This window comes from Notamacropus eugenii, chromosome 1 (genome assembly GCF_028372415.1).
Source record: "Notamacropus eugenii isolate mMacEug1 chromosome 1, mMacEug1.pri_v2, whole genome shotgun sequence".
In the NCBI taxonomy this organism is placed as follows: domain Eukaryota; kingdom Metazoa; phylum Chordata; class Mammalia; order Diprotodontia; family Macropodidae; genus Notamacropus; species Notamacropus eugenii.
The window spans coordinates 57,452,236-57,463,934 of record NC_092872.1 but is presented as its reverse complement, the minus strand read 5'-3'; the positions used below and the strand labels follow the sequence as shown (position 1 = coordinate 57,463,934).

General features: G+C 41.7%; 1 protein-coding gene across 1 annotated transcript; it reads right to left on the bottom strand.

The window, feature by feature from the left end:
- Nucleotides 1–6,950: 6,950 nt before the first annotated feature.
- LOC140528973 (olfactory receptor 2C1-like) lies at nt 6,951–8,044 on the bottom strand. The gene has a single exon (XM_072647340.1). The coding sequence runs from the start codon at nt 7,932–7,934 to the stop codon at nt 6,951–6,953; it is 984 nt and encodes a 327-aa protein (XP_072503441.1). The 5' UTR covers nt 7,935–8,044.
- Between the last annotated feature and the right edge of the window lie 3,655 nt (nt 8,045–11,699).

The window sequence follows — 11,699 nt, the reverse complement described above, 5'->3', positions numbered from 1 at the left end:
GTCCTGGGTTCTATTATCATAGGAGGGGGAAGAGGAATCTCCCTCCAACTGGAGCCTAAACTGTAGGCATTAAAATTTAATTTCTAGAATTTAATTCAACAAGCGTTTACTAGGTACCTACTATTTGCCAAGCACTGTGCTAAGCACTGGGGATACAAAAAGAGGCCAGAGACAGTCTCTGCCCTCAAGAAGCTTATAATCAAATGGGGGAGACCACATGCAAACAAATATACACACAGCAAGCTATCTACAGGTAAATGGAAATAATTAACAGAGAGAAGGCACTGGAATGCAGAAGGGTTGGGGAAGGCTTCCTGTAGGAGGTGGTATTTTAGCTGGGATTTAAAAGGTCCCTGGTGAGTAGAACTTTATTCTGGTTATAGAGAAAGGCAGCATCAGTAGATGGGTTCACCCTCCTCTCACTCCCATGCACTAGACATAACACCTCTTGTTCCAATTCCCTGCCCTTATCAATCAAGTCTGTGACGGTAAGTACCATTTCTCTGCCTACTTCTTCTGCCTTGCCAGAGCTGAAGCGGAATGGAGAAGGAAATACTGATGTCCTGGAGATCGAAGCAGTAATCATTTCCTTTCCAAAATGCGAGGGGAGGCACAGACCGCTCTGAGGTTCTTCCCTTACCTGTCTCTCTCTCTTGCAGACGGAAAGGTTGACGCAGAGACGTCAGGTAACAAGGCCAGGATCGCACAGCCCGCTAAGTGAGGGCGGTAATGACTAGGGCGCTTCTGATCCCAGAACCAAGCCATCCTGGCACCGCACCGAGCTACACAGGGGCTGGTTGTGGGGCTGGGGGTCCGGGGGGCCGTGAGGTCTCCCCCCGGGCTCAGAGCCTCAGCTCTCTCCGGACAGCTCCTCGTCCAGAGGTCCCTCCCGGGGCTGAGCACTATAAGGGACACAACATACATCGAAGGCACTGATACCCTGACAAAGAGCTCCGACTTGCCAGGCCCCAGAAGGGCTCTGGAGTCCGGACACATCCGACGCCGGCACCCGCGTGGTCCTGGACGAAGGCACAGCCTCCCCGGGACTCAGTTTCTGTATCTGTAACAGGGCGGTGGGGGTGGGGATTCTTTGCTATCTGTAACATGGAGGGGTTCGACGCAGCTGGGATCGCTTCCAGCTCGGGGCCCACGATCCTATCTATGAATCTGCTAAAGTCACGAAGAGATTGGGAGACTCCCGGGCCGTGGAACTAGAAGCACCGAGGCGGCCTCCTTCTCCTCCTCCTCCCCGCATCCCGGTCTGGGGAGTCTGCGCCCTAGCAGGCCGCTCAGAAAGCGGAAGACTCACCAAAGCCCCGCCCCACCCGGATGCAGGCTCCGCCCAGCCCCACCCCGGGCCGGTACGCTAGCTTCGTTAGAATTCAAAACCGGAAGCTGACACGCCGCAGGGCAAGCTTGGATTCCGAGGGCGCATGCGTCAGAGCCCCCTCAGGCAGATAGGGACAACCCTCGCCCCTCCCCCCTTATTCCCGCCCCGTCTAAAAAGAGACAGTAAACATCCAATGAGCGCGAAGGGTTCTTGACCTATCACCGAGCCCGCTGGTTGCTGTTCCCCGCCCATCGCTGCCGCAGCGCCTTGTCTCTAGCGCCCCTTCTCGGTGCCGTGAGGAATGCCAGGAACTGATGCGGGCGGCGGTGGCGGGGCAGTGCCGTAGGGCTGCTTTCGCGTTTCCACACACTCTCCATACGTCACCACCGTGCCCCTCTCCCCGCACTGTGGGTCGCGGGGTGTGAGAGGGAAGCAGGGGCCCACGTTCTGGAGTCCAGAGATGGGGAGAGCTGTGAAAGGAAAGGCCGCAGGGACAGTGGAAAGGGAGGGCAGAGGGGGATGGGCTTGAGGCGCGACTTCCGATTACGGGGGTCCCTTCTATGGAGCGGACCGAAGCAGGGGCAGGGCTGGCGCCTCTCAGGAGGCCCCTGGGCGAGAGTCCGCCGCAGGGCCGCCCCCTCAGCCGTTCTCCCGTGGCCTTCCGAGCCTTAAGGACACTGGAAGCCCCGTCTTCGTCCCCCGCTACGTTCTCCTGACTCGGGGCCGCAGAGTCCAGGCAGCCTCTGTAGGCCCCCCTCCCAGAGACCCCCAGTTAGAATGAACGGTCAGGAGCCCCCTTGGCGCCATAGCCTAACTTGGGAATGAAATGAATTACCTTCTCACATTTTTCTTCATCCTTTTCTTTCCATCATCATCCTTTTGTGTAGGAAACGATTGAAAGAAAGCAATCATGTCACTGGAAACTTTTTTTTACAGAAAGTTTTCCCTGATAAAGTTCCGATATCCAAGATACGCAAAGACTGGATTCAAATGTATAAGAACAAGAGCCATTCTGCAACAGATAAATGATCAAAGGATACGTACAAGCAGTTCTCAAAAAAGCAAGCCATCAGCAACTATATGAAAGTGCTCAAAATCACTAATAATAAGAGAAATGCACATTAACCCAACTCTGAGGTTCTACCACATACCCATTAGATCGGTGAAAATGACAAAAAGGGAAAGTAACAGTTGTTAGAGTGTCTGTGGGAGGACCAGAACACTTAATATGCTGATGATCATGTGAAAGGGTCCAATTATTGTGGAAAGCAACTTGGAATTATAACCCCAAGATCATTGAACTGTACATACCATTTGATTCAGCAAAAAGAAAGGGTTCAAATACATGAAAATATTTATTATAAATTTTTGTTGTAGCAAAGAACCAGAAATAAAGTAGGTATTTATCAATTCAGGAATGACTGAATAAATTTTAGTATTTGAATGTAAATGCACCATAAGAATTTATGAAAAGGATGGATTCAGAGAAACCTAGAAACTTGTATGAACTGATGAAAGGAACCAGAACCAGGAAAATAATTTTTGTATTGTCTACAACGTGGTAAAGGAACACTACTTGGAAAGATTTCAAAACTCTCGTGAATGCTGTAACTGGTCACCACTTCAGAAGGCTGATGAAGCATGATTCCCACCTCTTGGCAGAAAGGTAATATATGATAGGTATAGAATAAGACATATTTTGAGACATGGACAATATAATATAAATTTGTTTTATTTAACCACACTTATTTGCTAAAATGGTGAGCTTTTACTGGGGAAGGCAGAGTGTGGAGGGGGGCAGAATGGGAGGGAGTAAAAGTGATGGTGAAGCACATGGTCTGGGATTGATACTTCCAACTTTCACTCACAGTGGCAAGTCAGTTTCACAAAAAGATGTAATTACATCACCATGTAATTTGCTTTTCTCTCATAGCTTATAAGAATTTCTCTTTGCTACTTAAGTTCTGAATTTTTATGACTGCATTTTTAGTTGCTTTAAGCTTGGGGCTCCTCTCTGATGAAAATCTATGGATGTATTTTACTTTTGCTTGGCAAAATTTCTGGGCTATTTTCTTGTAAAATTAATTGTATGACGGTATTTAGAATCTTTATTTATTCATAACTTCATGATTCTCAAATAGTCTTGTATATTGTAGAACTAAGTCCTCTATCTCTATTGCTCTGATTTGGAGGGGTTTTAAATCTAGTTGTACAGTTTTGCAAATTTGTTTTCTAATTTTGTTTCTCCATTTTTGTCTTCCATATGGACTATCATGTTATTAGGATCATTATTCTTTTGTTTGTCTTATTCCTAAGTAAATGGTTATATTTAAGCACCAAATGTGACATCATTGTGAGTGATCAATTTGTATAAATGGAAATGCAGTAGTAGGAGCTTGAGAGCTGTAGTAATGAATAGAAGGAAATGTATTCTCTGTGAACACACTGCTAGATCCCTGGGAACCAGAGTGTAACTGGTAATGGTCCTTCTCAAGGTATCTGCATCTTCCAGTGAGCTGTGCCAGAGAATGATTAGATACTCATATATCCTTTATGAGAGATATTAAGTTTTAATAGTGTTGGGGACCATCCCTCGCACCTATCACATGCATCTTTAGAAGTAAAAATCTTCCTTTATTTCTCTTATTGAGTTTTTTAGCCACTCTGAGGTGTCTTGCAGTGGGTTCATTTTCTCTCCTGTTTGTCTAATTATTTTTATTTTATTGTTTTTTCCTTCTGGAGAATTCCCTTTCTTTTCTTTTACCCAATAATATTTATTAGGGCTTCTTTTTTGCTTATTAATTTTCCCTTTTAGGCTTCTATATGAGGATTTCTTTCCTTTTTGGTCTTTGTTGTTGTTCTTTACTTGTTTTGGTGTGTTTTTGTATTGAAATAATGAAGGGGAGTTGAGTCACAGCCATTCACTCAGCCCCTCTTGATTTGTATGCCTCCCTGTTCTTCAGCCCTGGTTTTCCACTTTAAAAAAAAAATAGCTCCTGATTAACTGAATTCTCATTAGTTCCACCCAGATGGGATATATGAAGGTGGAAATGAGGATAAACGTGAATGATGATCAGCCTGTGAACAGTGATCAGGTTTTAAAGTAAAGAACTAATTAGATAGAAAGTAACAAAAACCAGTGCTGTAATCTAATTAAAATACGAATTGGAGTGGACTTAAAATGAGAATTGAACTTTAGGGTTCCACCCAAATGACATTAATGTAATTTATGGAAATCACTAGAATAATCTGGGAAAAAATAGCAGGAAGACAGAGAAGAGATTAAGAAATGCATCACACATCACCCTCTTTTCACTGGAGAAGTGGAACTATGAGTGTGGAATGTTGCATGTACTTTCATGTATGGCCACTATGTATGTTGTTTTTGCTTAATTATTTTTTCTTTGTTCCATAGTAAGATTCACAGGGAGAGGAGAAAGGGAGGGATATTGAGGAGAAAGGTTACATCTAATAAGATTAATAAAGCAATTTTTTAGGGGGTGGGAGGACAAAGTAGAGGTTTGTCCTAATCTGCTATAAGATAGATTTGCAATTGTAATAACAGCTATTATTAGATAGCATGACGTGATCAAAACACTTGGTTTAGAAAACAGGAGAGTATGGACAGTGTGGAGACAGATAAGGGAGACTTTAAGAGAGAAAAATAGTTATTATCCATAAAGGATGACCCTGATTAGCTAAATGAAAATGGTTACTTGGCAAACATAGTTCTGTATTGAAGAGAGAAGTCATAAGGCTCAATAATAATATTGCCAAATTATCCCTAAAACCCCACTGAAAATCCTTTTCTCAGATTCTGTAGCCATCAGGAAAACTTTTGATTCTGACTTGAGTTGCCCAACTGAGGAGAGAGCACTTTGGTTTAGTTTTCTTTGGCAATTCCAATTAGCTTTGCAAATATACATATGGACATTGTGGTTCCCACACTAGCACCCTGTTAAGTTGGATTGACACATGCCAGCTTAATCACTGAGTTCCAGGATCTGCAGAAGTGAAACTCTAGATCAAGTGTGGGGAACCTGTGGCCTGGAGGCCACATATAATCTTCTAGATTCTTAAGTGCAGCCTTATGACAGAATGCAAATTTATTCTGTAAAATTTGGATTCAGTCAAAAGGCCACACTTAAGTATCTAGAAGGCCACAAGTGGCCTCAAGGCCGCAGGTTTCCCACCCCTGTTCTAGATGTTGGAGAAGAGGAAAGAATGCGAGACTTAAAAAAAAAATAAGACCTTTGTTTGATTTTTTCTTTGAGCCTATTGTATGACCTTTTGTCTTGTTTGAAGAAGTCTCATAAAAGTATGTGACTCACTAGTCAGATCAGGATATGAAAGCTGGGGCAAACTTGGTGGCTCTAACTTTCAGGTAGGATGACATCAATAAATATGTAGCAAGTTCCCTTTTCCATTAGAGACATCAGTTTGCTTGGATTGGAGTACTGAACAATTATTTCCTTCATTTGTCATTAAAAATTATATGAGGCTGAAGGAAAGATTCAGTAAAAAAGTGAAAGGAAGAGGAGAGAGAGAGAGAGAGAGAGAGAGAGAGAGAGAGAGAGAGAGAGAGAGAGAGAGAGAGAGAGAGAGAGAGAGAGATGTGAATGAAAAACTGAACAGAGAAGTTGACAGATGAAGAGCCAGAGATGGATATAAAGATGATATGATTTCAGACACATAGACAAATATTCTGCTTCTGACCAATAGGAATAATTATCTTTGTCCTCCATAAAATCCCTACTTAAAGCCATATTTGGCATAGAAATAACCCTGTATTCTCAAAAACTGTGAGAGCAAAACACAATCTGAGGCAGATAGATCCTCCCAAATTTGGAAAGTTTCAAGGTCAGGTTTGCTGACAGTCTGTATGTCTGTCATCCCCAAACCATTCTAAGTAATTGCAGAAAGGCTCATCACCTAAAGGCTGGTCACTGGGGGATGATTTTTTTTTAAATATGGTACCTCAGGAAGACTGTCTACCAAAAGACAGGAAGGGTGATCTGTACCGGGAAGGAAGTATTGACTTCTATGAAATCACCATCTTTTTCAGTATTGAACCGAATCAAGAAAGATAAGGAATGTGAAAGTACATTGAAAAGTAAACTTAATAAAAACAAAAAAACTTTTATGTCATAATAATAATAATAGCTAACATTTATGTAGCACTACTGAATTTGCAAAGCATTTTATATACATTATTTCATTTAAGATGTGAATAATAATAACAATAATATAGGTTGGAATAGAGGCAGAGTAATGGAAATTAGGTCTATATTAGACAAATAACTTCTGAGACTTGAAACCTTCTGCTCTTGTAATCTGTGCCCCACTGAATGTTTTTCATCATTGTGTGGGACATTACCAAATAATACCAACCAGATGCCAACTTCTTAGGGTTGTTGGGAAGGTTTTAAACTTGATTAAAGGTACTTTATATGGAAATCAGAGTTAGTTATACTAATGTAGATCTTATGAGAGAGAGAGAGAGAGAGAGAGAGAGAGAGAGAGAGAGAGAGAGAGAGAGAGAGAGAGAGAGATCTAAAGTGACAGACAGAAAGAGAGAGATACAAAACAGGAAAGATATGGTAGCCCACTCCCCCTTCCCTCACCATTCCTCCCTCCCTTTTTCTAACAACTTCCTTAGTGCTCCCTTCACCTCTTTGTTCCTCAGAGTGTAGATTAGGGGATTCACCATGGGTGTAACTACTGAATAAAAGAGAGTGATGAATTTGCCCCGGTCTTGGGAACTACTCTTGGATGGCAGTAGATAGGCATAAATGGCTGAGCCATAGAAGAGGAATACCACTGTCAAATGGGAGCCACAAGTATTGAAGGTCTTTTTCCTGCCTTCAGCTGAGGGGATCTTCAGGACAGCCTGGGCAATGTAACCATAGGAGATGAGGATGATGCTCAGGGGCACTGCAGTGAAGAAGGCACAGACACCATTGAGTACAGCCTCATTGAGGCTTGTGTCACCACAGGCCAATTTGATTAAAGCTGGCACTTCACAGAGGAAACTGTTGACTTCCTGGTGTCCACACAATGGGAGCTGCAGAGTGAATGTTGACTGAATGAGGGAATTTCCCAGGCCACCTAGCCATGCAACAGAGGCTAGCTGCCAGCAAACCTGAGGGTTCATGATGGTCATGTAGTGGAGGGGCCGGCAGACAGCTACATAGCGATCAAATGCCATTACAACCAAGAGGATGCATTCAGTGGCACCTAGCCAGAGGAAAACATATAGCTGGGTGATACAACCACCATAGCTGATGGTTTTATCTGGGCCCCACAGATTGAACAGCATCTGAGGGACTGAACTTGTGGTATAAGCAAGGTCAAGGGAGGAGAGGTTACTGAGGAAAAAATACATGGGTGTGTGAAGGCGGACATCCAGGCGCGATATTAGGATAATGGTCAAGTTGCCCACCAAAGTTAACAGGTAGGAAAACAGGATAAGGACAAAAAAGGTCATCTCAAGCTGGGGATAGTCAGAGACACCAATGAGGATGAAGCCTTTAAAGGAACTGTTCTTGGCTCCTCTCATCACTGGCCACCTTCTGTCCCCTAGGGAAAAGCGAAAGTTCACCATACTAAGAAAACTTCAAGAGAACAGTAAGTGGGACTGCAAACTGTTGGACAAGATTCATTTCCTTAATGTTAAGTCTTCAGGAAAGATGAGATAAGAGAAAAAGAAAAGAAAAAAAAGAAATGAAGGAAAGATAAGCAGGACTAAAGGTTATCTCATGAGTCTCCTGACTATGACTATCTACTAATTTGGTTCTGTCAATCCCAGTTCTGTCTTTACTGTTACCAACACTTCAACCACTAAGAACCCCCAAATAAACAGAGATCTTAACTCCTGCACAAGAAGAGCAACCACAGGGCAGAGCCAAGATGGCAGAGTAAAAGCAGGGACTTGCTTGAGCTCTCCTCCAAAACCCTCTAAATACCTGTAAAAAATTAAACAAATTCAAGAGCTGGAGAACCCACAAAATTATGAAATGAAACAAATCTCCAGCCCAAAAAAGCCTAGAAGGTCAATGGGAAGAGTCTATCGCACTGACCTGGGAGCAGAACACAGTCCAGTGTGGGCCGTCCTGACAGACTGGCCAGAGGATTGCTCAGGGGACTGAATCACTGGCAGCTGTGGGGGTTTCCAGATTTCTCAACCCAAAAATACCAAAGACAACTTTGAAGCTCAGTGAGAGGGCTCCATTGAACCTGGGGGAGAGAAGAGCACAGTTAGACCCTAATCCCAGAGTGGCAGTGGTGACAGCAGCTGCTTCCGGAACTCTCAGACCACAGACAGTGGGGGGAGCCAATCAGAGGATGATTTCAGAGATCTCTTTGCTGGCACTGAGGCAGGATTCTCTTTCTTTGTCCTGTCTGGATCTGAGTTGTAGTTTTAGGTGGTGGTCCTAGGGTGAAGAGGAGCACTGGCATGGCAGACCTTGTGGCAGTGGTGGAGAGGAAACCCACCTCACAGTTCCAAGGCTGAAAAGCGTGCTTGCGGTCACTCACAGACCAGCACATAGACCAGGAGAGGAGTAAACACCTCTCTTTTGATGATACAATCTTGGAAGAACTAAAAATTTATTATAGGTCTCTAGAAATATCTCTGAAAACAGTTGTGCAAAAGCTCTGAAGCTTGGGACAATGCATTATCCAGTCTGGAAGCAGAATCCTACCTTAACAAAGAGATCAAAAGTCAGATAATTTACTGGGAAAATGAGCAAACAGAGGAAAATAAGTTGGGACTATAGAATCTTACTTTGGTGATAAGGAATATCAAAATGTATAACCAGAAGAAGACAACTAAGTCAAAGATCCTGCATCCAAAGCCTCCAAGAAGAATATGAATTGCTTTCAGGTCATAGAAGAGCTCAAAAAGAATTTTGAAAATCAAGTAAGAGAAGTGGAGGAAAAATTGGGTAGAGAAATGAGAGTGATGAAAGAAAATCATGAAAAATGAGTCAGCAGCTTGCTAAAGGAGACCCTAAAAATACTGAAGAAAATAACATCTTAAAAATAGACTAACCCAAATGGCAAAAGAGATCCAAAAAGTCAATGAGCAGAAGAATGCCTTAAAAAACATAACTGATCAAATAGAAAAGGAGGTCTAAAAGCTCACTGAAGAAAATAATTCCTTCAAAATTAGAATGGAGCAAATGGAAGCTAATGACTCTATGAGAACTCAAGAAATTATAAAATAAAACCAAAAGGTTGAAAAAATAGGAGACGATGTGAAATTTCTCATTGGAAAAACAGCTGATGTAGAAAAATATATCCAGGAAAGAGAATTTAAAACTTATTGGACTACATGAAAGTCATCATCAAAAAAGAGCCTAGACATCATCTTTCGAGAAATTATCAAGGAAAACTGCCTCAATATTCTAGAATGATAGGGTAAAATAGAAATGGAAAGGATCCACCAATTGCCTTTGTAAAGAGATCCCAAAGAAAAACTCCTAGTAGCCAAATTCCAGAGTTCCCAGGTCAAGGAGAAAATATTGCAAGTAGTCAGAAAAAAACAACTCAAGTATTGTGGAAACACAATCAGGATAACACATGATTTATCAGAAGGGATCAGAGGGCCTGGAATATGATATTCCAGAGGTCAAAGGAGCTAGAATTAAAACCAAGAATCACTTACTCAGCAAAAGTGAGTATAATCCTTCAGGGGGAAAAATGAAATAGAGGACTTTAAAGCATTCTTGAGGAAAAGACCAGAGTTGAATAGAAAATTGGACTTTCAAATACAAGATTCAAGAGAAGTATGAAAAGGTAAACAGAAAAGAAAAATCATAAGGGACTTATTAAAGTTGAACTGTTTACATTCCTACAAGAATGTAAATCCTACATTCCTTTTCTCTGTATTAGGGTAGCTGGAGGAAATATGTACATACATACATACATATATATACACACATACATATATATACATGTATATGTATATATATTATATGTATATGGACAGAAAGCACAGGGTGAGTTGAATATGAAGGGATGGTATCTAAAAAATAAAGGGTAAGAAAGAGGAATGTACATGGAGAAGGAGAAAGAGAGAGGAAGAATGGAATAAATTATTTCATATAAAAGAGGCAAGAAAAAGCTTTTACAGTGAGGGGAAGGGGGGAGGTGAGAGGGAATGAGTGAACCTTATTCTCATAATATTTGGCTGAAAAAAGGAATAACATATATACTCAATTGGGCATGGAAATCTATCTTACCCTTCAGAAAAGTAGGGGGGAAAGGGATTAGAGAAGGGGGATGATTGAAAAGAGGGCAAACAGGGAGAGGAGTAATCAGAAGCAAACACTTTTGAGGTGGGACAGGGTCAAAGGAGAGAATAGAATAAATGGAGCACAGGATAGGATGGAGGGAAATATACTTAGTCTTTCACAACATGACTATTATGGAAGTGCTTTGCATAACTACACATGTATAACCTACATCAATTGCTAGCCTTCTCAATAAGGGTGGATGAGAAGGGAGGAAGGGAGCAAATGTGGGACTCAGAGTTTTAAAAATGAATGTTAAAAATTGTTTTCACATGCACCTGGGAAATAAGATATCCAGGCAATGGGGTATAGAAATCTATCTTGTTCTATAGGAAAATAGAAGAGAAGGGAATAAGAGAAGGGAGGGGATGGTGATAGAGGGGATGGCAGATTAGGGAAAGGGATGGTCAGAATATATGTTGTCTTGGTGTGGGGAAAGGGAGAGATAGGGAGAAGATATGTAACTCAAATCTTGTCGAAGTGAATGTTGAAAACTAAAAGAAAATTAATTGATAAAAAAGAAAAAAAGAAAAGTGGAATAAGGCATTATAGAAGTAAATGTCAGTTGAGCTAATGTTAATTACCTATTCCCATATATTAACACCAATAAAACAAATGACCTCTTAAAAGAAAGAACAAGATATCAGGACAAATTTGAGGAAAGCCAGAATGGTGAGGAGACTCAGAATCATGTTGTATGGGGATTGGGTGAAAGAATTGAACATTTGTATTCTGCAGTAGAGAAGACAGGGGTAGAGATTGCTATGATAATTGTCTTAAAATTGTGGAAAGAGTATCAAATGGAAAAGGGATTTTATTTGGACCTGAAAGGCAAAACTAGAAAGTTTCAGCGAGCAAGATTCAAGTTCAACTTCCTAATAATTGAAATTGTGTAAAAATGGAATAGACAGCCATGAGTATACGAGGGAAGAAGAGTATTGAGTTCTTCATCATTATAGGTTTTTAAGTGGATCCTGGGTAATAACTTCTTGCAAATATTGTAGAGAGGATCCATGCCACAGGTGCAGTAGACTGGTCTAGATAATATCTGAAGTCACTTCTATTAGAGGTTC